This window comes from Triticum urartu, chromosome 3A, assembly GCF_056163025.1.
Source record: "Triticum urartu cultivar PI428250 chromosome 3A, HENAU_Tu73, whole genome shotgun sequence".
NCBI lineage: Eukaryota > Viridiplantae > Streptophyta > Magnoliopsida > Poales > Poaceae > Triticum > Triticum urartu.
In genome coordinates this window covers 636228230-636253985 of record NC_141875.1, presented here as the reverse complement: position 1 = coordinate 636253985, position 25756 = coordinate 636228230, and the positions used below count along the sequence as shown (strand labels likewise).

Sequence of the window (25756 nt, the reverse complement as noted above, 5' to 3'; positions counted from 1 at the left end):
TTCAATGGCCCATGGCCTCGAAGCTTGGTAGTTAGCTCGCACGGTCTGTGATATCTTTTTTTTTTGAGGGAAAGCCATCATGGCGGTTTATATTTCATGCGAAAACAGCGATACATCGTTTGTTAATACATCCAGAAGAAAACCTGGAGGCTTCGATTTCCAAACAATGGTTCGAGAAACCTCCGAGTTTCTAGCCAACAAATCAGCCGCCTCATTAGCTTCCCTAGGACAATGAGAAAAAGCTATCGAAATAAAATTGCGAGCCAGAAAAGAACACTCCTCATAAATTGCTGCAGCCGGTCCAAGTGAATTTCCACCACCTTGCATGATTTCGACGACCTCCAAGCAATCAGCCTCGACGCAAATTCTTTTTTTTTGAGGATCAAACCAGCTACAACTTAAGTAACAATGGAAGATCTATTACAGTCCTCTATGAGGATGCTCCTTAAGGAAGGAGGGACATCGCCAAAAATAAAGAGGTCTCCCTGTCTTCTTGCTGGAGCAGCAAGCTCATGTGCCAGTTTATTGCTGGATCTTCTCACGCTAATAAAGGTCACTTCTTTGAAAACATTCATGAAGTGCCTCACTTTCATGACTAGGGGGAAAAGAGCCGACAGATTACTTGCTCTGTTATTCAGCATTGAGATGACTGAAGCACAGTCTGATTCCACACAAACTGCCCCCTGTAGTATTTGCTTAATAGTGAGAGTCCGTGTGCAACAGCAGCCATTTCAGCTTCTTCTGGGTCCTTGCATGTCTGCAGTCGCTGCCCACATGCTAATGCAACCACACCCTGGTGTGTTCTGACGATGGTTCCAGCCACAGTGTCGCCAGTATTGGTTAGGAACGCTGCATCAAAGTTTAATTTCCATATGCCTTCCGGTGGCGGTTCCCATTTGCTCCTCTCTGTATGTATGGGCTTCATTGCCGTCCTTGCTGATAGGTCTGCTTCCAATTCCTCACGGGTACTAGTATTTTGGCCGTTCCACAAGCACTGCTCCTGGGGCTTCTTGCCATTTCTAATCTCCGCGCGACGCGCCTCAACAGAGCCAGGTTTCTGAAGGCCGACCAGGTGACCGTCCACCTCGTCTACAGTGGGTTCAGTTCCTATCAGATTCAATTCCTCAGCATATTTGACCAAGAAGCCCGCTGAATGGTTGATCATAGCGTTGCCATCCGCATGGATGCAATCATCGCGCAGCCACCACGCACGCCACAACAGGAGTAATATTTTCCTCCTTGATTCTGCATCGCAGTTCCCTAGTAGATTCTGGAGCCAGTCAACACCGGTTTTCCTGAAATGATCCTCATCCGGTAAGCACCAGTTCGATCTCATTTTCTCTCGGAGTGCACGGGCCTTTGTGCAATTAATTGTTGCATGGAACTCATCCTCCGGCTCCCTCCCACATATACTACAGATGTTGTCAAGCTCAAGTATTCTTTTCCACTTATTCTCTTTGGTGGGGAGTGTTTTAGTTGCCACTCGCCACGCGAAAATCATGACCTTTTCCGATACTTTTGTTTTCCATATGAGGTCCCATATGCTTGTATTCTCCGCATCATGAGACGAGCTTGACGCCAGCGTGTCGCCATGTTGTTTGAGACTTGCACCCAACCTGTATGCACTTCGGACAGTGAACAAGCCAGACCTTTCTTCATGCCATGCAACACAATCCTCAGCTTCATATCTAGGAATTTTAATCTTACAGATTTCTTCAGCATCATAGGTATGGAACAGTTGGTGGATGAGTGTCTCGCCCCATTCTTTGCTATCTGATTTCATTAGTTGGTTTACCCACCTTAACCTTGATCGTCTCTTAAACTTTGTTACTTTCAGCCCACTTTTCCTTGGGACCCATTGGTCTCTTTGGATCTGAATTTTCTTCCCGTTTCCAACTCTCCATATCAGCCCCTTTTTTAGAAGCTCAAGGCCATGTTCAATGCCCTTCCATGCTTGGGATGCATCCGAAGCAAAAACAGTATCAAGGAGATCTCCTTTAGGATAATATTTTGACTTAAGGACTCTAGCACAAAGGCTATTTGGGTTCTGAAGCAGGCGCCAACTTTGTCTTGCGAGGAGGGCTTGGTTGAAAATCTGCATATCACGAAAACCAATCCCTCCTACTCTCTTGGGCTTAATCATACGCTCCCATGACATCCAGTGTACTTTCCTTTGTCCTTCATCTTCCCCCACCAGAACTCTCTGATGAGACGCTCATATTTGTCACAAAAACCCACTGAGAATTTGAAAACCCCCATAGTAAAAGTAGGCAGGGCTTGAACTATTGATTTGACATGAACCTCTTTTGTCGCAAAAGACATGTGGCGACCCAACCCATCATTGCATCTCTTTAAGAATCTGTCCATAATAGGTTGGAAGTTTGCATCTTTCATCCTTCCCTCTGGAGTTGGGAGTCCCAGGTACTTACTTTCAAACGTAGATGATTCACAAGCAAGGATATCCTTAATTTCCTCCTATAACGAGTTGGGGCAATGCTCACTAAATAATATAGAGCATTTGCTGCTACTCAATAGTTGGCCTGTGCATCTTTGGAACATGTTAAGCGCCCTCTTAACCACCCTGGCTTGGTCACAAGAGGCCTTAAAAAATACCAAGCTATCGTCGGCAAATAACAGATTTGATATTCCAGGCTGTTGCGGGCCACTTTGACAGGTGAAATGCTTCCACCTTGAACCTCCCTATTGAATATTGTGGCGAGCCCATCAGTGACAAAAAGAAACAGATAGGGGCTGAGGGGATCACCTTGTCTGAGCCCTCTCGAAGGAAGAAAATATTCCAAGACTTCTCCATTCAGTTTCACCGAGTACCGGACAGATTTAACGCATCTCATAATCCAGTTTATCCAACGAGCATGGAAACCCAGCTTTTCCAAGGCTCCTTCTAGGAAGTCCCAATCCACTCTGTCATAGGCTTTGGCGAGGTCCAGCTTATACGCACAGTGTGTATTGTGCGGGTTTTTGCTTTGTTGGATCTTATGGAAACACTCGAACGCTATGATGGCATTGTCTGTGATTAATCTTCCCGGAACAAACGCGCTCTGGGTTTCTGAGATTAGTCCATCCAACATTGGTCTCAGCCGGTTCACCAAGCATTTAGAGATCACCTTATATATAACATTGCAGAGGCTTATTGGCCGGAAGTCTTTCAAGCTTTGGGGGTTCTTTCCTTTAGGGATGAGTACGATCGACATATCGTTTATTCCTTCTGGCATGATCCCGTTTTCAAAGAAATTCTGCACAGCTGCCACCACCTCATTCTTCATTATCTCCCAGTTTCACTGGAAAAACCGGGCCGGGAATCCGTCCGGGCCCGGAGCCTTTAGCGGGCCGATCTGGAAAAGGGCATCGCTTATTTCCTTCTCTGTGAACCCCCCTATCAATTTTTTGTTCATCTCTTCATCCACCGAACGGGGTAACAAATTAATCAGGTCGAAAGGAGCCACACCTTCCTCTTTAGTGTACAATTCCCTGAAGAACTTCGTGGCAAGGGTGTTGAGCTCCTTCTTCCTTTCTATCCAGACTCCATCAGCATTTCTTAGCCTTTTAGTTGTGTTCTTTTTCTGGCGCCAGGTAGCTTTTTGGTGGAAATAGCGTGTGTTTTGGTCACCCTCTCTAATCCAGGTGGCTCATGATCTTTGCCTCCACATTACTTCCTCGCATAGCAGCAGTTCATCAAGTTCCTTTGACAACTTTCTTATTTGTTCCTCTTTATTCCTTTGGTCCGGCCCCTCTGTCAATACTTTCAGGCGTTGTCTCTTCTTTTTAATGCTCGAGAAAACCGTGCCAAAATCTTTCTTGGACCATGCCGCTAGTGATTTCTGCATTATGTTTAGTTTCAGCACAACTTCTGACAGACTACCTACGAATCCCTCTCTGTTCCAAGCTTCTCTAACAGTGGGTTCCAAAGTGCCGACTCTCTCCCACATCATTTCATATCTGAAACTTTTGTGTCTGACTAGAGGGTGTGTATTAGTTAGAGATAGCAGAAGGGGAAAATGGTCGGACCTCGAAGTGGCAATGTGCTGAATATGCGCCTGGGGAAACAGTTCACTCCAAGCCGGAGACGCTACCCCTTTGTCCAGTCGTCCTCTTACGTTTTTTATCCCCTTCTGCTTATTGTCATAGGTCCATTCCGGCCCTTTAAAACCCAAATCATGTAGGTCACACCATCCCAGACAATCCCTGAAGTTACTCATGTTTCTTTCAGATCTTTTTGCTGCAGAGAAGTGTTCCCCTTGCCACATCGTTTCGTTGAAGTCGCCCATCATCATCCATGGTTCAGCTGATCTAGGCTTGATTCTTTTCAGTAAATTCCACATATGGTACCTCTCATGTGCCTTTGGTTCTCCATACACAAACGTACCTCTCCACAAGGGGCCGTTAGGCTCATTCCGAATATGAACATCGATATACCGCGGTCCATAAGAGAGCAAGTTATTTCAATGCTATCGTCCCAAAATAGGGCGATACCGGCACCTTTGCCTACCCCATCATGGGTGATACAATTTTCCAGACCTATTCTATCTCTTATTCTTTTCATGCTCTCCTTACACTGTCGCGTCTCTGAGATGAACACAACAGTGGGGCTGTGGGTGCGCACTAGGCACACTAGTTCTCGAACTGTTCCCGGGTGGCCCAGGCCCCGACAGTTCCAGCACAACAGTGTCATTCCTCCTGACGGCCGCCCTCCTCGGCGTCCGTCAGTTCCCCGGCGGCCCCTTTGCCGGTTGCCTCCTTTCCTCCTGTCCCTCCAGTAACACTCTCTAACTCTTCCTCCTCATCTCCTCTCTGTTTCTTATGCCCTTCACTGCCCTCTTCGCTATTATAGTTTACGGCGTCGCTCAGTACAAGATCATGCCCCGCCCCTCTTTTTCCTAACACTGAATCAGACTCTGCTATGGCCTTGCCCCTCTTGCTCAGTCTGTTGTAGCTCGCCCTGAATCTGATTTTGCCATCCAAGCTCTTGGGACCATTTATCACCTCCGCCGCCACCGGAGTTGGGGCAGAGGCAGCGACAGGGGTGGCCTTGTCAGGCATGGCCTTGTGGGTCACGTCAGGCCCAAAACCAGGAGGGTATGGGGGAGTCGTTGCATCGGCGATGGAGTGAATGGGAGGGGTTTTGCCGTTGTCGTCCCCCACCATGTCCATGGACCTCTCAGCAAGCGGAGGTGGCGTTGCAGCATCCATGTTTGCCAGGGTTTTGGTGGGAACAGAGACCCCGGCTCCCACGGGTTCAGTTGGCGTAGACGTGTGCACTTGATCGGCGCCGGCTGGCTTCTTTTTCCCCCCTTTCTGCAGGGGTTCCTCGCTCACCCTGAGCCTGCTCACAACTGCGATTGCAGCTTGGACCCCTGGGTCCTGCAGAATATTATCTGGTATTTGTCTGAACCTTATCATCTCCTGAGTGTGGGAGGGGCACACATCATTCTGGGTCTTCCCCAGTTTCTCCCAGGCGAGCTTGGCTGGGGCTGTCCATGCTTCTCCGTACACCTCCGATCCGAAGTACAGGAAGCGCCTGGCGCTACCGGCGTCTGGCGCCACAAACCCACCTTTGTTCTTGCTCATCTTGAACGGTGATGCTCTCATCGCTGCCGTGTACCGCAGCGTCTTGTCGTCCATCGGGATCCTACAATCTCTCTCCCCGTGTCCTATATGGCCGCAGTACATGCAAAAGCGAGGGGCTCGCTCATACTTAACCTCTAGGTCCATCAGACCATCTACCCCTAGCTCTCTAGCACTGATCTCACGCAGGAGATGTGTGTTTACATCATGTTCAACTCGCACGCATACAAATTCAGAGAAAATGTTTCCCTCCCTATCAGCATCTACCCTCAAGACCTTGCCTAGCTGTCTTCCAAGCTCCCATCTGATCTCCTCTGTGAGCATGAGTGGTGGGACATCATAGATGCAAGCCCAAATGGGCATGACAATCACCACCACATCAGCCGCCCTACCCTGTCCATCAAAGGGGACGATGAGGAAAGCATCCTTGCGGTGTGTCCATGGGCCATTCTCCAGGACATGGCGGCGATCCCTGAGGGAGTCCTGGATTAGGGAGTGTCTGGATAGCCGGACTATACCTTCGGCCGGACTCCTGGATTATGAAGATACAAGATTGAAGACTTCGTCCCGTGTCCGGAGGGGACTTTCCTTGGCGTGGAAGGCAAGCTTGGCGATACGGATATGTAGATCTCCTACCATTGTAACTGACTCTGTGTAACCCTAGCCCTCTCCGGTGTCTATATAAACCGGAGGGTTTTAGTCCGTAGGACAGACAACAATCATACCATAGGCTAGCTTCTAGGGTTTAGCCTCTCTGATCTCGTGGTAGATCTACTCTTGTACTACCCATATCATCAATATTAATCAAGCAGGACGTAGGGTTTTACCTCCATCAAGAGGGCCCGAACCTGGGTAAAACATCGTGTCCCCTGCCTCCTGTTACCATCCGGTCTAGACGCACAGTTCGGGACCCCCTACCCGAGATCCGCCGGTTTTGACACCGATATTGGTGCTTTCATTGAGAGTTCATCTGTGTCGTCACTTTTAGGCCCGATGGCTTCTCCGATCATCAACAGCGATGTGATCTAGGGTGAGACTTTTCTCCCCGGACAGATCTTCGTATTCGGCGGCTTTGCACTGCGGGCCAATTCGCTTGGTCATCTGGAGCAGATCAAAAGCTACGCCCCTGGCCATCAGGTCAGATTTGGAAGTTTGAACTACACGGCTGACATCCGCGGAGACTTGATCTTCGACGGATTCGAGCCACACCCGAGCGCGCCGCACTATCACGATGGGCATGATCTAGCTCTGCCGCCGAACAGTGCCCTGGAGGTCGCACCTGTGTCCGCTCCGACCCCTAGCTCGGAGCCGATCACACCAATCGACGATGGGTGGTTAGACACCGCCTCGGGGGATGCAATCTCTACGGCGATCGAGCCGAACACCAGCCTTATTCTCTGTGAAGCCCATGACTCCAAGGAGCCGGACTCCTCTCCTGACTCCAAGCCCTCCGTGCCCCTACCGATCGAACCCGATTGGGCGCCGATCATGGAGTTCACCGCTGCGGACATCTTTCAGCACTCGCCCTTCGGCGATATTCTGAATTCACTAAAGTTCTCTCTTTATCAGGAGAGCCCTGGCCGGACTATGGTCAGCAAGGTTGGGATGCGGATGATGAAGAAATTCAAAGCCCACCCACCACCCACTTCGTAGCCACTGTCGATGATTTAACCGACATGCTCGACTTCGACTCCGAAGACATCGACGGTATGGACGCCGATGCAGGAGACCATCAAGAACCAGCGCCTATAGGGCACTGGAAAGCCACCTCGTCATATGATATATACATGGTGGACACCCCAAAAGAAGGCAATGGCGATGGAAAAGCGGAGGATGACCCCTCCAAGAAGCAACCTATGCGTCGGCGTCAGCGGCGCCGCTCTAAATCCCGCCAAAGCAAAAACGGTGATTCCGACACGGGAGATAATAACACCCCGGACAGTGCCGAAGACAACCACCTCCAGCAAGATTCAGCACAGGAGGATAGAGAAGCCAGCTCTCATGAGAGAGCGGCAGACAGAGAGGTCGAGGACGATAATTATATGCCTCCCTCCGAAGACGAGGCAAGCCTCGACGATGACGAATTTGTCGTGCCAGAGGATCCCGTCGAACAAGAGCGTTTCAAACGCAGGCTTATGGCCACGGCGAGCAGCCTCAAGAAAAAACAGCAATAGCTTAGAGCTGATCAAGATTTGCTAGCCAATAGATGGACTGAAGTCCTTGCGGCCGAAGAGTATGAACTCGAACGCCCCTCCAAGAGCTACCCAAATCGCAGGTTGCTACCCTAATTAGAGGAGGAAGCACCTAAACCTACATCACCAGCGCATGATGCAGCCGACCGGCCACCCTGTGGCCGCGACAGAGAGGCCTCTCGGCCCTCCACTCAAGCCGCACCCCGGCGCCGCTCAAAAAATACCAAGGCATGGGAAAATGCGCCAGACCTGCGAGATATATTGGAGGACAAGGCAAGGCAAACAAGATCGATCTACGAATCACGTGGGCGCCCCACGGCACGAGACGGTACTCGTCACGCCGGATACAGTAAATCCGGCCGGGCCGAACACAGTAGACAAAGCTCATTTGAGCTGCGTCGTGATATAGCCCAATACAGAGGCGCTGCACACCCACTATGCTTCATAGATGAAGTAATGGATCATCAAATCCCCGAGGGTTTCAAACCCGTGAACATCGAATCATACGATGGCACAACAGATCCTGCGGTCTGGATCGAGTACTATCTCCTTCATATCCACATGGCCCACGGTGATGACCTGCGCGCCATCAAATACCTCCCACTCAACCTTAAAGGACCAGCTCGGCATTGGCTTAAAAACTTGCCAGCAGAATCAATTGGTTGTTGGGAGGACCTGGAAGCCGCATTCCTCGACAATTTCCAGGGCACTTATGTGCGACCACCAGACGCCGATGACCTAAGCCACATAATTCAGCAACCAGAGGAATCGGCCAGACAATTCTGGACACGGTTCCTAACCAAGAAAAATCAAATCGTCGACTGTCCGACGCAGAGGCCCTAGAAGCCTTCAAGCATAACATCCGCGACGAGTGGCTTGCACGGCACCTAGGACAGGAAAAGCCGAAATCTATGGCAGCCCTCACGACACTTATGACCCGCTTCTGCGCGGGAGAAGACAGCTGCCTAGCTCGCAGCAATAACATGACCAACCGCCCTGGTAATTCGGATACCAAGGACAGCAGTGGCAGGTCGCGTCGCAACAAGCAAAAGCGCCGCATTAACGGCGACAATGCTGAGGATACGGCAGTTAATGCCGGATTCAGAGGCTCTAAACCCGGTCAGCGGAAAAAGCCATTCAAAAGAAATACTCCGGGCCCGTCCAGTTTGGACCGAATACTCGACCGCTCATGCCAGATACATGGCACCCCCGAAAAACCAACCAATCACACCAACAGGGATTGTTGGGTGTTCAAGCAGGCAGGCAAGTTAAATGCCAAAAGCAGAGACAAAGGGCTGCATAGCGATGACGAGGAGGAGCCCCGGCCGCCGAACAACAGTGGACAGAAGGGTTTTCCCCCACAAGTGCGGACGGTGAACATGATATACGCAACCCACGTCCCCAAGAGGGAACGGAAGCGTGCGCTAAGGGACGTATACGCGATGGAGCCAGTCTCCCCAAAGTTCAACCCATGGTCTTGCTGCCCAATCACTTTTGATCGAAGGGACCACCCCACTAGCATCCGTCATGGAGGATTCGCCGCATTGGTTCTAGACCAAATTATTGACGGATTTCACCTCACTAGAGTCCTCATGGACGGCGACAGCAGCCTGAACCTGCTTTACCAGGATACAGTGCGGAAAATGGGCATCGATCCCTCAAGGATTAAACCCACTAAAACGACGTTTAAAGGCGTCATACCAGGTGTAGAGGCCAACTGTACAGGCTCAGTTACACTTGAAGTGGTCTTCGGATCTCCGGATAATTTCCGAAGCGAGGAGTTAATCTTCGACATAGTCCCGTTCCGCAATGGCTATCACGCACTGCTCGGGCGAACCGCATTTGCTAAGTTCAATGCGGTGCCGCACTACGCATACCTCAAGCTCAAGATGCCAGGCCCTCGAGGAGTCATCACGGTCAATGGAAACACCGAACGCTCTCTCCGAACGGAGGAGTATACGGCGGCTATCGCAGCGGAAGTACAAAGCAGCCTCTCAAGGCAATTCTCTAGTCCAGCCATTAAATGTCTGGACACCGTCAAGCGCGCCCGGAGTAACCTACAACAAGACCGCCTGGCACGTTCCGAGCAAGCGTTGCAATGCGGCCCCAACCCCAGCCCTTGTGAACTTGCGCAACCAGTGTTGCACGTACATAACTACGCTCTGGAAATACCATGGGCACAGGGGGAGGGGCACCATCATGGCACGCCCGAATCGTGACTTAAACCGCACTAGGGGCTGCCGATTTCTCAATTTTCTCTTATTTTCAGGACTCCATTCTTCGGAAGGCTTGTCCGGCAGTACAATTGCCGCACAAACGATACAACCAGGGAAGCAGAAAGCTACGCCGCACTATGGAACTCTAAGGTGGTCTCTATAACGAGCAGTATACCTGTTTCACATACCATTCCGCAGCTCACCCCTGGAAAGGACACGTTAAATAGTCCTATTTTTTGCTTATCGCACTATTTGTATCGTTCTGCTTTGATCGCAGCTTTTTTTAATAAACAATGCATAACTTCTGTCTATTATTGCATTACTCTTTTTTACGAATATATGTTCATTAATGACATGTTGCACCCGTACACTTTGGTACGGCCAATACGCCAGGGGCTTAAGTACCCCACAATACGGTGTGAGAAGTCCGAACACTTTCACAAGTGTGGCACCCCGAACTTATAGCATTATATGCATCGGCTCCGAATCATGTCTTGGGTCAATAGTTGGGTTTGCCCGGCTCCTATGTTTTGGTACCTTACGTTCCGTTATATCGGCTAAGGTAGCACTAGGAGAACTACTGCGATTGTGCCCCAGTTGAGCTGGGCTAAGCACCTCAGTAGAGAAAGCTAAAACTGACTGTCATGATGAGGCGAGAGCTGGTCGCTGTTCGAGAGGTTTTCGAGTCCCTAAAGACTTATGCCGCTTAGAGCGAGGAGTCGGCTTTGTCCGGCCTAGGCGTGGATAGCGCCCCGAACTCGGTCTTCCGAACACTAGGGGCTTCGCCGAAATTTAAAATTATAGAATTCTATGGCTAAGTGAGAGTGTTCAAGCATTATAGTCCGATTGCCTTGTTCGTTGTGTTGAGCGCCTCCCTCGAAGGACCCAAGAATGGGAAAAGAGCGCTCATGTTTATCCCGAACACCCCAGCACTCGTGGCATGGGGGCAGAAGCCGACGACTCGTCATCTCTCAAATTTGATAAACGGCCGCACAGAAGGTAATATTTTAAATTCAAAAGCGTTGCTTAGCGCATATGAACAAGTTTTCAGCGTACAGGATCACAAATGCGAGTTTACTCAAAAATTACATCTTTGGAGCATTCATCCGCTATAAGGCGGGCACCCTTCAGGACGCCCTCATAATACGCTTCCGGGACGCGATGCTCCTTGCCCGGCGGCGACCCGTCCTTCACCAGCTTCTCCGCATCCATCTTGCCCCAGTGCACTTTAGCACGGACAAGCGCCCTACGGGCACCTTCGATGCAGACGGAGCGCTTGATTACTTCAAGCCATGGACAGGCATCCACCAGCCGCCTCACCAGCCCGAAGTAGCTCCCAGGAAGAGCCTCTCCAGGCCAAAGCCGAACTACGAGGCCCTTTATGGCATGTTCGGCCACCTTGTGGAGCTCGACCATTTGCTTCAGCTGCTCGCTCAAAGGCACTAGGTGTCCGGCCTCAGCATACTGAGACTAGAACACCTTCTCCGTTGAGCTCCCCTCCTCGGCTCGATAGTAGGCGGCGGCATCAGATGCACTGCGGGGCAAATCTACGAATGCTCCTGGAGAGCTCCGGACTCGGGTAAGTAACAAGTAATTCACTTTCACGTGCTTGCTTTGCATAATGAATGCCTTACCCGCCGCTATCTTCTTCATCGCTCCAATTTCCTGGAGGGCTTTCTGGGCTTCGGCCTTGGCAGACTTCGCGCTTTTGAGGGCTGCCGCAAGCTCGGACGCTTGCGTCTTTGAGTCAAGCTCCAAACTCTCGTGTTTTTTCACGAGAGCCTAGAGATCTTTCTGCACCTCCTCCACCCGCGCCTCCTGCTTTCCTCTCTCTGTGCGCTCCGCGGCCGCTCTGTTTTCGGCCTCGGACAGCACTTGCTTAAGGGTTGCCATCTCGGTCGTGGCCCCTATAATAGCACGTCGATCCTGTCATTTTTTGCAACCACATCTTCTCTATATACTTGCGCAAGGTATTACTTACCTTCCTTCTCCTTGAGTTGCCTCTTGGCATGGCCGAGCTCGTTCTCGGACCACGCGAGGTTTTGCTTCAGCGTATCCACCTCCGCAGTCAGTGCGGCGGAGGCCAGCAGCGAAGCCTGTATACGCATATTGACTTGATTATGTTAGACTCCTGCGAATGTTATTAGATCCTCTATTCGGCTTTTCTTTCCGAACGCCGAATAGAGCATCAGGGGCTACTGTCTATGCGGTAATATTTTTATTCTTTACTTACCTTAAAGCCTGTTAGAAGGCTGGCACAGGCTTCAGTCAGTCCGCTCTTGGCGGACTGAACCTTCTCGATCACCGCACTCATAATAGTGCGGTGCTCCTCGTCGATGGAGGCGCCTTTAAGCACCTCCAGCAAATTGTCCGGTGCCTCCGGTTGGACGGAGGTCACCGGCTCAGTAGGCTTGCCCCTCTTGGAAGGAGGTTGCCTACCGGAGTCCGGAACCGTTGAAGGTTCCGGCGCGATGCCCTTGGGGGTTCTATCCCCTTTACGCCTGGAGTCCGGGAGGTTGCCTTGCGGCGCCTCCAGGACCACCTCCTCCTGGCTTGGAACCTGTTGGGACGCCACCTCGGCGTCGTCCGTAGGATGGGGGGAGGAAGCCGTCGGAAGCGAATTCACATCCGACGAATCCAGGGAGCCGCTCGACGACTCGTCGAGCCCGGCCTTGGGCGGACTGCATAGTCATATTCGGCGTAAGGAGGAGTTGTGCAAGAAAGGAACACTATGAATTGCTCTGTTGTCCGAATACTTACGATCTCGCCAGGGGCTTGGCCCTGTGCGGCCACTCCTCTTCGCCGTCGTCGGCGTTGGTGGAGCCATCCGGAGGAAGGGTTTTCCCCTTCTTGGACCCTTCGGCCTCCCCAGTTGGGGCGGCCTTCCTTTTCTTCTCTCCCCCCGCTGGAGGGGGAGAGGTCTCTTCTTCCTCCTCCTCGTCTTCACGAGAGGAGTGCATCTTGGAGTCGTTGGATGATGAATCCGACACCCCCAGGCGCCGGGCACTCTTTTGAGTCCCCGTGGCCTTCTTCTTGGCCTTCTTCTCCAGCACCACATAGGGTGCCGGAACCAGCAGCTTCGCTAAGCGAGTGTCCGTTGGGCCTTCGGGCAAAGGAGCCGGACAGTTGATTTGTCCGGACATCTTCTGCCAATCCTGTTAAAGGTAAGGGAGCTTAGATCCCGCATGGAGTCAAACTATGAAAAACTAATACCCTGTAAAAGGTAAAAACAGCTTACCACACGAGCGCGACACTGCGTGCTGAATCCGCGATCCTCGGTAGCGGATGCGGGGGCCTCGGCGCCCTTGAAAAGCACCTTCCAGGCATCTTCGTACGTTGTGTCGAAGAGTCTGCTCAGAGTTCGGTGCTGCGCCGGGTCGAACTCCCACAGGTTGAAAGCCCGTTGTTGACACGGGAGGATCCGGCGGATGAGCATAACCTGGACTACGTTGACAAGTTTGAGCTTCTTGTCCACCAGGGTTTGGACGCATGTTTGGAGTCCGGTCAGCTCTCCTTCTTTACCCCACGACAGGCCCGTCTCTTTCCAGGAGGTGAGCCGCGTAGGGGTCCGGATCGGAACTCGGGGGCTGCGACCCATTCAGGGTCGCGCGACTCGGTGATGTAAAACCACCCCGATTGCCACCCCTTTAGGGACTCCACGAAGGATCCCTCGAGCCATAGGACGTTGGGCATCTTGCCCACCATGGCACCTCCGCACTCCGCCTGGGTGCCACGCACCACCTTCGGCTTGACATTGAAAGTCTTGAGCCATAGGCCGAAATGGGGGCGGATGCAGAAGAAAGCCTCGCACATGACAATAAATGCCGAGATATTGAGGACAAAGTTCGGGGCCAGATCGTGGAAATTCAGGCCATAGTAGAACATGAGCCCCCGGACAAATGGGTGGAGAGGGAAGCCCAGTGCGCGGAGGAAATGGGGGAGGAACACCACCCTCTCATGAGGCCTAGGGGTGGGGATGAGCTGCCCCTCTTCGGGAAGCCGGTGCGCAATGTCGTTAGACAAGTATCCGGCATTTCTCAGTTTTTTGATGTGTCCCTCTGTGACGGAGGAGACCATCCACTTGCCTCCCGCTCCGGACATGGTTGGAGAAGGTTGAGGTGGGGTGTGCGGACTTGGGCGCTGGAGCTCGAGTGCGCGGAAATGGATAGGCAAAGGAGGAAGAAGGCGTGGATGAAAAGGTGGATTCTTATCCCCTTATATGGGTGGATGCGACTATGCGTCCCCACCAGCCTGGTAAAACTCGCTTATCTCCCAAGCGCCGTAATTAATGGCGCGGTTGGGTTACCCACGCCGTATTGATGAGAATCCCGGAATGAGGGAACACGATCTCTGCTTTGACAAGACGTGCCAAGGAAACCGCCTCGCTAAACGCGCTGAGGTGGAACGGTAAAACGATTCGAATAAAGACTTGGCCGTGGTGTGATGTCATGCTACGGAATACGTCAGCAGATTAGATTTGTGTAAATATTATTCTCTCTATGGCAATATGTGGAAACTTATTTTGCAGAGCCGGACACTACCTTTGTGTTCAAAATCTTCTGTGAAGTACTTGGAGGAGGAACCCACCTTGCAATGCCGAAGACAATCTGCGCGCCGGACTCGTCGTCATTGAAGCCTGGTTCAGGGGCTACTGAGGGAGTCCTGGATTAGGGGGTGTTCGGATAGCCAGACTATACCTTCGGTCGGACTCCTGGATTATGAAGATACAAGATTGAAGACTTCGTCCCGTGTCCAGAGGGGACTTTACTTGGCGTGGAAGGCAAGCTTGGCGATACGGATATGTAGATCTCCTACCATTGTAACCGACTCTGTGTAACCCTAGTCCTCTCCGGTGTCTATATAAACTGGAGGGTTTTAGTCCGTAGGATAGACAACAATCATACCATAGGCTAGCTTCTAGGGTTTAGCCTCTCTGATCTCGTGGTAGATCTACTCTTATACTACCCATATCATCAATATTAATCAAGCAGGACGTAGGGTTTTACCTCCATCAAGAGGGCCCGAACCTGGGTAAAACATCGTGTCCCCTGTCTTCATCCGGCCTAGACGCATAGTTCAGGACCCCCTACCCGAGATCCGCCGGTTTTGATACGATGTTACGGAGGGGGGTGTAGTTGAGGCGGCCACGCAGCCCCCACTTGCTTTTCAGTTCGCCGAAGAGGCCCACCGTGCTGAATGGCAGGACGGCGAGCCAGCGCGTGCGCATGGCCGCCCTGGCTCTGGTCAGGTCCAGCTCCACAACCGGAGTGCGTTGATGCACCGGCCTCACCTGCGGGCACGGCAAGGGGACCGGAAGGGAGGCCTCCCCTTGGCCACCATGCGAGGATGACCCTGTTTCCATCCTTCTGCCCACCCGCTCATCACTGTTCGAGGTGACCACCTCCAGCTTGCTCTCGGTCATGGCCTTCTTCATCTTGCGGTCACCTAGGTTCTCCATGGTGCAGGTGTGTGTTTCGGATCTTGGCTTGTGGCTTTGTGTAGGGGTGGAGTATTTCCCCGTCTCTGAATTTATAACCGAGCTCGACATCCTCACATCAGGCAACAGATCGTCTCCCTTTGATACATCTGGGAATATGATGTCTGGCGGATCCCCTGTTTGCGAAAATTCTACCCCGACCTGATTCACTGCCGTTTTGGTGTTTGGTGGCAGATTTCCCATTACCTCAATCCCCACGATTATTTCCTTGCTTTTGTGATTCTCCTTCTCATACTGTGTTTTCTGAGCAAATCAATCTCTTCGTGCCCGATTCTCCCCGCTATCGCTTGACAATGGCTCATCACTTTCCTCTGTCGACCAACGCCTTTCATGTTTGATTCCCATGGACATTGCTGGGATTTCACCTGCAAACAACGGTACGCCCTCCTGACTCTTGCTAGATTTGATGGACTGAGCGTCGTCCATCCCCAGCGTGTATTCCGGTGCCGGGCTTGCTGTCGATCCGGTACTCCAATCCCATTCGCTTTTCAGGATCTCCTCCTGCGATCTGCTGCCCTGCAGAGACATTCGGATCCGATCCATACCTTCCCGGATTCGTCCCAATACCACATCTGGTTGTGATCCTCTCAATCCCCCTCTCGCGTCATTCACGCCCTTTCTTGCTTCCTTCCGGGCCATCAGAGAGCGGATCGCCCCTGACATCTTCCTCTGGATCTCGTTGAGTCCCAACGGGTCCTCATCAGCGAGCACACGGCAAGATGATGTAGTGCGCTTCCCCTCGAACTGGATTGGGCCGGCAGCATCAGGCAGCGACGATGGATCTGGGGTGTCGCGGGCGGATCGCCATGGAATCGCCTTTCGCGTGGTGGGAGCGTGATCGCCTTTCTTCGACGCAAATTCTGTTACACCCAACTTCATTTGCGAGCAGGAGCCCGTCTCGTAAGGGCATGTACAATGATGCTATCTTAGGAGTGCCATGTAGGATAAATGATGAGGTGGAGGAGAGAGAACTCATAAGAAAAGGCTTGTCTTCTCTTATTTAAGATAAGACAAGAGATGATATCTTAGCACAATATGTGTCACCACATTTTTAGGAATAACTAGTTATGAAGATAAGGCTAAGAAATGATCCATTGTAGACATCTTTTTTTGTCATCTCTTAATTACATGCAAGACCTAAGATAAGACTATCTTATCAACCATTGTACATGCCCTAAGCCTCTAGCTTCTGCCGTTGTCGCATCTTCTACAAATGAAATGTTACTGCATGACGTTGCCACCAAGACACCAGAATTGTCTCGTAAAATGGCACATGTTCCTCCTGTTCCACTATTATGATTAAAAGTGGCATCCACATTGAGTTTAAGAATTCCTTCTGGCGGACAGCACCAGCCGTGCCTTTCAAGTTTTACCTTCTTTGACTTGGCCTTAGAAAAATTCTTAGCAAGGGTTATAATTGCTTGTGCTGACTTGCTCGGTTCGAAGATACGTTCGCCATGGGTGTACTGACACCGTTCCCACCAAACATACCAAACTACAGTGGCCACGAGATCATACGGTCTGCGATATCTTGGTGCTGCAGTGATTCACAAAATTCTGCAGTAGCATAATTTGCCCGCAAACCCTATAAGTCGCTTATAGCAAGAGTGCCTTTTATGTCACCTGAAGCTTTTTGAACTGTTCTACAGTACTGGTCCGGCCCGTTCTCAGCGCTCGCTCGCTGATAGCTGCGTACGATGCGTTCTTGTCTATTTATTTTTATTTTATTCATTTACTTTTTGGTTTTTTATTTCAGTTTTTTGTTTCTTCACGGTTCCCCTCGGGTTTTGGGTTTTCACCATTTTATTTTTTTATTCCCGAATTTTACTGGTTTCTTTTCTTATTTCTTCATTTTTTTTGTTTTGTCCGGGTTTTCTTGTTTTCCTGTCTTTTTCCACTAGTTTTCTCCTGTTTTCTTTTCTTTCTTTTCTGGTTTTCCTTTTTTCTTCGTTATGCTTCAGGTTTCTTTTGTTTTTCCTGGGTTTTCTTTATGTTTCTTTCTTGGTTTTTGTCATTTTTTATTTTTCTTCAACACATGTATATTATTTTGCAGTGCTTAGGGTACACGAGAAACACTTTTTTGACATACTTTGTACATTTTTCTCTTGAAAACATGTTATGAACCCTTTCTTTAATACATTGTCAACCTTTTTCCAAATACACGCTTGACATTTTTATGGTAATAATATTTTTTCTAAACTATGCATACTTTTTGTAAATACACGATTAACATTTTTTAAACGTATATTTTTTATTTCTACTTCTTCTACCCACTAGGAACATTTTCTATACACATTTAGCATTTGTTAAATACACAATCAAAAGTTTTCATATGCATTGTATATTTTTCCGTATACATGAGAAATATTTTTTCTATACACATTTTAAAATTTAAATGCTTGACCAACTTTTTTTAAATACCTGATCTGCATGATTAACATTTTCTCAAATACATGATCAACTTTTTTTCACACACTTTTTATAATTTTTGTATACATTTTTCGCATACATGAAAACATATTTTCTACACACATATTACACTTTCAGAATGACTGGTCAATTTTTTTTAAAATATTTGATCAATTTAGGAAAAAGAATACATAAACCTTTTTGGTACACATTATAGTTTTTGTGTATACATACACATTTTACATTTTCCAAATGCTTGATTAACATGTTTTAAGTATGTTTTTTACAATATATATATTTAGAATATTTAAAAGCATAATCAAAAGTAAAAAAAGAAAGCAAAGAATAAAAACAAAGAATGTGAAAAAAACAGGAAAAAAGGAGGCCCTGGCCCTGGCCTGTGGCCTCGGGCGCTGGGCCGGCCTGGTATGGCGTTCGCTTCAGCCTAGAGCATCTCCAGCAGGCGCCGAACGCGCCGCGCGTAAAAAACAGCTTTGTCGCGCGCCCATCGCCTGATTTGGCGCGGCGCGCAGCGCTGACTCCTGCAGCCGCGCTAAGATGCAGCGCGCGCGCCGCTCCAGCAGCGCGCAAAAATGCAGCACGCACGCTCATTTTTACAATATTTTCGGAAGCATAGATAAATATTAAGATAATAAAAAACGATAAATTGCATAGATAAAAAATGATACAAAGGTATTTTACATCGGTACAACTAGATAGATAGTTCGAAAGCATAGATAGATAGAACTACGGTGCAACTAGATAGAAACTACTACGGCATACATAGATAGAAACTACTCCAAGTCGCTACCATCATCATCATCCTCGTCGGTGTTGTCCGAGGTATCGAGCCATATGTCGTCCCAACGTTCATCGTCTAACGTGAAGATCGACCTCCCACCTGCTTCAACGATATCGCACTGCGCATTCGCCAATGCCTTCCGCCGACACCGGTCCGCCCGCTCCGCGCGGCGCCTTGCCGTCCTCTCCGCCCAGTAGGCACGCTCGTCGGCGACGTCCTCCGGGTGGCGACAGCGCCATTCCGCCATGGCTCGCTCGTCCTCCTCGGCGATGAGGAGGCGGCGGCAGCGCCGAGCGTGGTCGGCACGGTCCATGTCAGTGATGAGACGTGGCGGAGGGGCGACGCGTTGCGCCTGCTCGCGCGTGAAGACGTCCCGGAAGTTCATCTGCGACCGGGGCCTATCCAAGCGCCACGCCGCCGCGTCGTACGCGCGGGCCGTCTCGTACGCGCTCCGGAACGACCCGAGGCCGAGCCGGACGTCGCCGGACCGGATCTCGGCGGAGTACCAGCCGTTGGGGCGCTCGCGGACGCCGCGGTAGCCCGAAGAACCCCGGCGGCGCGGCGGCATGGTGGCGCGATGGTGACGCGGAAAGCGGCGAGGTTGCGAGCGGAGGGCGTGTGGCTGTGTCTGTGCGCGTGGCGAGCGCGGCATTTTATAGGCGCGCGCTCGCGCGCGCCAAATCTACCGCGCCGCGTGCTGCTTTCTCCCGCGCGCGGTAAGTTCCCGCCACCGCTGGAGCGCGCGGAACCAGCCGACGCGCGCTAAAACCAAATTTTACCCCGCGGGCACGCCTTTTATCGCACCTGTTGGAGATGCTCTCAGGCGAGATTGCCCTACGTCTCGCTACAAGGGAGACATAGGGGCGCTCTAATTTGCCGAGCTGTGTGCGTCTATCTGCTTGACTTGAATCGCAGTGGTTTCCATCCAAGTAGCTACACCAGCGGCAGCGGCAGCTGCTGTAGCTACTCTCACTCGTAGCTTAGCTACAGGGAGCCTGCGCCCACGGCACCCCTGGTACGTCCCCTTCAAGTAGTAATCTCTTGTGTCTCTGTATGAGTTAATTACATCCGTAATACATAAAGTTATAGTGCGGTAACGGAATCATACATAAACTAAAAAACCCCATAAAACTAGTACAACAACTTAAGTAACAACACATTTTAATACATTTTCGTCAAATTTGACGGACGCCCGCTTGTTTTCCGTTCTTTCTTGGCAACGTTAGCATGGCAGCGGGCAGCGGCTGTCTATGCGTGTGGGACCCATGTGCCAATGGTACGGATAAAGAAATAATTAAAAGAGAGGCATGCACCGAAAGGGAATCGGACCCGCGACCTATGAAGCAGGTACGACAACAACTCACGCGCACTGACCAGAGGAGCCAACGTTGCTGGCTTTGCTTTGAGATAACCCATATGTTACTAGTTCCGAAACAAAGAAATAGAACGGATAACATAAATCAGGGCATGTACAATGATTAATAAGATAGTCTTATCTTAAGTTTTACATGTAATTTAGAGATGACAAAAAAAAACGGTTGATTAAAACGGTGCGAGGATTCAAATACGGAAACCATGGTTTGCTCGCATGCAACGACTAGACTGACAAAAAAAGATCATCATATTTTTTTTCTGAAATGGACTCAAGATCTATTAACGATCACCTTTTTTTCCAGATTGCTTACCACATGGCCATGTGGTAACGATCACCATCTATGACATGGAAAAAAGTTTCAAAAAATGAGTTACTATAGGATAATTTGTACCAAAATGGGACATAAAATAATTCAGATCCTTGCACTTATTTTACATTGTCTTTTTCTCATGTGAGATTTATGAGGTTATAAGAGCAACTCCAACGCATCGATCAAAACTATCATCCTTTTTTGTCTGCTAGCAAGTGTGCTGGCTGCTGGCAAGTGCGCCAACATAAACTGTGAGTTTTTTGTAGGCTGGCATGGCTGCCGACATGACATGGGGGCGTTGGTATGGGTGCTGGCATGAATTATAGGCCGTTGGTATTTTTTTATTACTTCTACTTTTGGACATGGATAAAAAATGGGTCGGCCGGTTGGGTACACCGGTCAGACGCACGGGGCAAAGAGCCAATAGTTGACCCAAACGGACGAAAGTGAACAAACTGCTTCTTCGTTTTGGTTGACGTGTTGGATTTGCTCTGAGTTCTTACCCCTTTGTTACATATGTGAATCTTTTATACACATTTACTATATACTCCTTCCGTCTGGTGAAGAGTGTACATCTAGCTTCAAAATTTGTTCACAAAAGAGTGTACTTCTATCTTTCCAATGCATTTTGAAGAGGGGAGAAATACTTTTCTCTCATCACATGGTAATCAAGACCAATAGCAATCTAGACATGGTCTTTTTAATTTTTACATGCACTTAGCTCATTGGGGGTTGGGTAATTAAAAGGGAAGAGATGGTGACTTGCATCTTTCCAATGCATTTTTTACTCAACTTCATAATTTGTCTTAAAATTTCTAAATGTACACTCTTCACCGGACGGAGGGAGTACATTGGAAAAACTTCGAAAGCAAAAAACATGCAAACGTTGGTACGGATTTTTCATATAAAATATGATCATCCACGGCATGGAAAAAGTAGAAGATGAGTAATTTGTACTGGATTACAATAATATAGCTCAATAGATGAACTTTGCACTCATCATAGCAGTAAGTTTTTCTTGCTCAAACTATTACAAGTTATGTTTTTATACATTCATGTTTCAAAGTTCAAAAAATCAGTTCTGAATAAGAAAAGAGATTTTTTTAAAAAATAAGAAAAGAATTACACGTATGTAATGTGGTACAAGGGCAAAAGAAATGCATCCCTACATTAGACAAAAAGTTCCGCAGGGGGGTTCCTAGTTCTTGCTATCGTGCGAGCAAAACAGAGCTCTTTGGTTCGAATCAGCACTCATTAACACGAAAAGAAAAAAAGAATTAGCACCTTTGTTTCATATGGGACTACTAATAAAACCTCAATGTACTTACTCAAAAACGTCAGGCATTGTTGGTTCGTGTAGTCGGTACGCGCGCGCGGCTGAGACTATTTGGTCCAAGGTCGCCGTTTCGAATTCGCTCAATGCAGACCATTGTATTTCTCCGTCGCACTGACAGGACTGACAGGTGGGTCTCACACACACAAATGGAGATAGAGCACGGGCTGCTGCCAGCCAACGTTGCCACCTAGGTAGAAATAACTGACGACAAACGGCGTCAATCAAATTTGACGGAAATGTATTAAAACGTGTCGTTACGTAAGTTGGTGTACTAGCTTTATGGGGTTTTAAAGTTTATGTATGATTTTGTTACCGCGCGGCAAATTTGTGTACTACGGACGTAATTAACTCTCTCTGTATATATTCTGCTGCAGAGATCGCGAATCCCTGCGCCTGACGCAGCCACCCGCTCCGTCGCTGCTGTTTAGATCAGACATGAGAGCATAGACCTCTCCCTCCCCTACGCCCCTACGCCCCTAGCCTGCTCCGGCACGGCCACGGCCATGGACGACGTGCTCCGTTTCAATTCAGGCCCTGTTCAGAAAATATATCGATCGTAAACACGGGCATCAGGCGAAGCTTCTCCCCACCATTCTACCCTAGGCCGGGCAGCGTATATGGCATGGCACGCATGTGTTCATGGATTGCCCATCCCGCCTCTGTACAGCCGAGCTGTTTGTTAGTGTGTCCAATGACATGAGCAGATGATCACTGTGCGGCGAGTCCATGCTTGGCATGCTGCATGCCAACCTTGTCAACGCATCGGTACCAGAGATAGAGCCGGGAAGTCATGGTCAAACCCACTTGTATTGGAAATAATATGGGAAACCTGGGCAAGTAGTGAACTGGCAATTCATATATAGGGCTAGATCTCAGTCGACTCGACTCGGATTTAACCAGGTCTCAATCAAGTGACATGACATATATAAAAAGAATAAATTCAAAAGAAAATTTTGCACAGATCTCCACAGAAGATATCAGACTTTTAGCAATCCCGGTTCATACAATATTAATGAACTTGGATAAATATGATAAAAAGCAATAACAGAAGTTCAGTTTTGCGGCGCCGAGTACTGTTACTGATTTCACTGAAGAAATACGTTGGTACTCCAGTTACAGTATTAAGTGAACAGATACATGTTCACTGCAACTTGTTCGCAACATAGAGGAGGTGGCCGATGTTCGTCGGAGGGTAGCTCTGCAGAAGCTTGAGGTTGGAGCTGAAATCGCCGGCAAGGAGCCGTTTCCGGACCAGGATCAGCATTGCGCAGCATATTCTCAGCAAGGTTTCCTGCAGCCAAATTTTCAGGCATCTGCCGAAATGCAGAACAAACCAGAGCATGTTGCTTGTTTGTTACCTGAGGACCATCTGGGTCACTTAACAGAGTGTCCCATATATGAATAATATCGGCAAAGTTAAATTCCTGGGTTAACAGCAGCGTTATCCACCTGAACGCGTAGAATTGGGGATTAACCTGCAGAAACCATGCTTCTGTTAGAAATACTGCAGGCACTTTCTTCACTACTATAACCATGGCATATCAGTAGTGTGCTACTGTCATAATGTTCCACACATCCAAACATTATAAAAGAGCTACTGTAAAAATATAGAACAGTGGAAGGCTCAGCTCAGATGAAGCATACATAATGTCACCGATAGCAATTGGTGTGGCAAGTGAAAGGACAACCCTACACACAGCAATAAAGATCATGTTGTTTATTATGTCAAGACTTACTTCCGTAGTTATTTCCAAGTGGTGCTGAAGTTCTCCATCATACTTCTTTAGAAGTTGCGATAATTTGGAGAGCGTCCCTCGAATGCCGACAACACTGTTGTCTAGCTTCTGGCAGAAGTTGTCTCTAAGCCCACTAAGTAACTCCACGAAGCAAAAGAAAGAATCGGCTTCGGCGAAGTTCTGCAAAGGATTCCAGGTACCAACATCACGATATAGATAGTCTCAAAGTCATGACTCATGAGTATACAAAATAAGAACTGTCTCAACAGTCAACAGTCTGCTCTACAACAAATGGTATGACGCATATGTCAAAATAATCGCTTACTCCATACAGCATTTTTATAATCTGGATCATTCCGAAATACAAAGAAGAGCGGCGCTAAAATTTCATTCATTCCTTGCACATATCTTATCCCAGCATTCAGCTTGGCAAAGATAATTAATATATTTCTCAGAGAATCCTGGTCAGAATAACAAATGATCAGCCATGTATCCTAGCAGAAAACTGTTTACACTTAGATACTGGAGATTTACCTGATTGGACTTTGCAAAAGAAGAGTCTCCACAGAAGAAATGTATGTCAGGGTGAGTGCGTTTTACATCACGGTCAACCTGCTCGATCATCTCTGAATGCTATATGAAAGATATATTCAAAGAAAAAAGATACCAATGTTAGAGTCATGTGAAATGGTGAAATGACTCACCCATGCACTCGACACCATATGCATTCGCAAACATTGAGAGCACACATATATAAATACACTAGAAAAGGTTAATTCTTCCGAAACTAAAAGGTAAATCCACATGTTTTAATTTTGACAACAATTGCTTCAAACGGTTCACCAGATTTTTTGCAATTTAAATTCTCAAAACATGTCAATCGATGTCCTTCTTACGAAAATAAAACAAAAACGAGCATAAATACGATGCAGATATAATGATATAAGTGGTTTAAATTTCTTGCACTTGATCCTTATGTTTGTCAAAGCATAAATGCTCTAAATTGATGCTAATGGCTGTCTGACACAACCTCCAGTGTAAGCAGCACAGATTAGTACCAATATCCAAAAAATGAAACACTGCCTGCAATATGTCTCCAGAACTACGAAGTACACCAAAACAACGTGTGCAATTGGCCAGATCATAAAATCCAAATGCACTAGAGCATACCTCAGCGAACTGATTCCATTGGCTGGTCTTCCCAAGGCTCAAAGGATGATCATCTTGGGCTATCTCCGACCTGTCAAGAAACCCATGCTCAACATGCTCTGCATTTCCGTCACTGTGGCCTTCTGATCCCCCAGTCGTGCTACTTCCACCTACCTAGCAAAATTAGGATTCAGGATCTCTGTCTCCTGGTGAGGATCTAAACTAAGTACCAATGTGATGTGAATCTATTAATTCGTACATTTTTTTAGAAAAGGATTTATTCGTACAATTAAGGCAAAAAAACAGTCTAATCTGAGCGTGAAGTGACATACAGTGTTGGGAAGGAATTCGTCTTTGAAGGCTTCATATTGTGACCTCTTTTTTGCCAACTCCTGCTCCCACAGTGCACGATCCTTGGGCAGATAGCCCAGTAGCAGCTGCGCAACCAACACATGTACAGTGAGAGTGAGTCTGTGACCGAAGAGGGCAAAAAGCAACACTTTTGACTGCATCTTTCCCCTCAAACTGACCATATAAGGACAACTGATCAAAAAAAGGTTAACAGTAGCACGTGGATGAACACAAAGGGACAAAAAGGCAGACGATTTCTAATCTGACATTGGCATCAAAAGGCAAAAATAAACAACGCACATTGACCAGAAACATCAGCTGCACATACAGTAAATCAGTCGTCTGTCTGAAATTCTGAATTAAGGCAAAATACTAAATCTTCAGCTTGAGACTACAGAACAAATCTCGAAAGAACAGAAGGACGAGCCTGCCAATCGGGTACCTTCCACACAGTCGACCGGACGCCGGCGCCGTCGGGGACGCCCTGAGCCGCAAGCATCCGCAGCTCATCGAGATCTATCACCTTCTTCGACAGCTGCAGAGCTCACCGGTCGCCCCAAGAACGACGCATCAGGACGACCCGATGGGGCAGAAGCGAAGAAGCAAAAGCTAGGAACTGAGACAGCGGAATTCGGACTCACCGCCGCGAGGATACGGGACTGGCGCGAGATCTCCAGCTCCGCCGACTGCGGGGATTGCGGCGAGCTCGCCATGGATTTGGGATATCACAAATTCACAAGACGGGTGCAGACTCTGACACTGGTCCGTGGGTTCGGAACTGTTTGGGTCGCGTTGGGACA

At 48.8% G+C, this 25756-nt stretch overlaps 3 protein-coding genes across 3 annotated transcripts; all 3 read right to left on the bottom strand.

Moving 5' to 3' along the window:
- Positions 1-634: 634 nt before the first annotated feature.
- Positions 635-1783, bottom strand: LOC147980991 (uncharacterized). Its single transcript, XM_087515825.1, has one exon. It carries the CDS (start codon positions 1781-1783, stop codon positions 635-637), a length of 1149 nt encoding a protein of 382 aa, XP_087371951.1.
- Positions 1784-18668: 16885 nt separating this feature from the next.
- On the bottom strand, positions 18669-19267 carry LOC125548966 (uncharacterized). Its single transcript, XM_048712474.2, has one exon. The coding sequence runs from the start codon at positions 19265-19267 to the stop codon at positions 18692-18694; it is 576 nt and encodes a 191-aa protein (XP_048568431.1). The 3' UTR covers positions 18669-18691.
- Positions 19268-22684: 3417 nt separating this feature from the next.
- On the bottom strand, positions 22685-25756 carry LOC125545653 (uncharacterized). Its single transcript, XM_048709669.2, has 9 exons — positions 25598-25756; positions 25399-25491; positions 24938-25042; positions 24627-24779; positions 23991-24089; positions 23789-23917; positions 23457-23636; positions 23079-23195; positions 22685-23011 (listed from the first exon to the last, which is right to left on the bottom strand). Exons 1-9 carry the CDS (start codon positions 25667-25669, stop codon positions 22862-22864), a joined length of 1098 nt encoding a protein of 365 aa, XP_048565626.1. The 5' UTR covers positions 25670-25756; the 3' UTR covers positions 22685-22861.

Coding starts and splice junctions, on each gene's coding strand:
- LOC147980991 (XM_087515825.1), bottom strand. CDS start 1,783: ATGAAATCAGATAGCAAAGAATGGGGCGAGACACTCATCCACCAACTG.
- LOC125548966 (XM_048712474.2), bottom strand. CDS start 19,267: ATGCCGCCGCGCCGCCGGGGTTCTTCGGGCTACCGCGGCGTCCGCGAG.
- LOC125545653 (XM_048709669.2), bottom strand. CDS start 25,669: ATGGCGAGCTCGCCGCAATCCCCGCAGTCGGCGGAGCTGGAGATCTCG. Junction 24,780..24,937: donor ACGAATTCCTTCCCAACACT/GTATGTCACTTC, acceptor TAATTTTGCTAG/GTAGGTGGAAGTAGCACGAC. Junction 23,012..23,078: donor GTGACCCAGATGGTCCTCAG/GTAACAAACAAG, acceptor ATTTGGCTGCAG/GAAACCTTGCTGAGAATATG.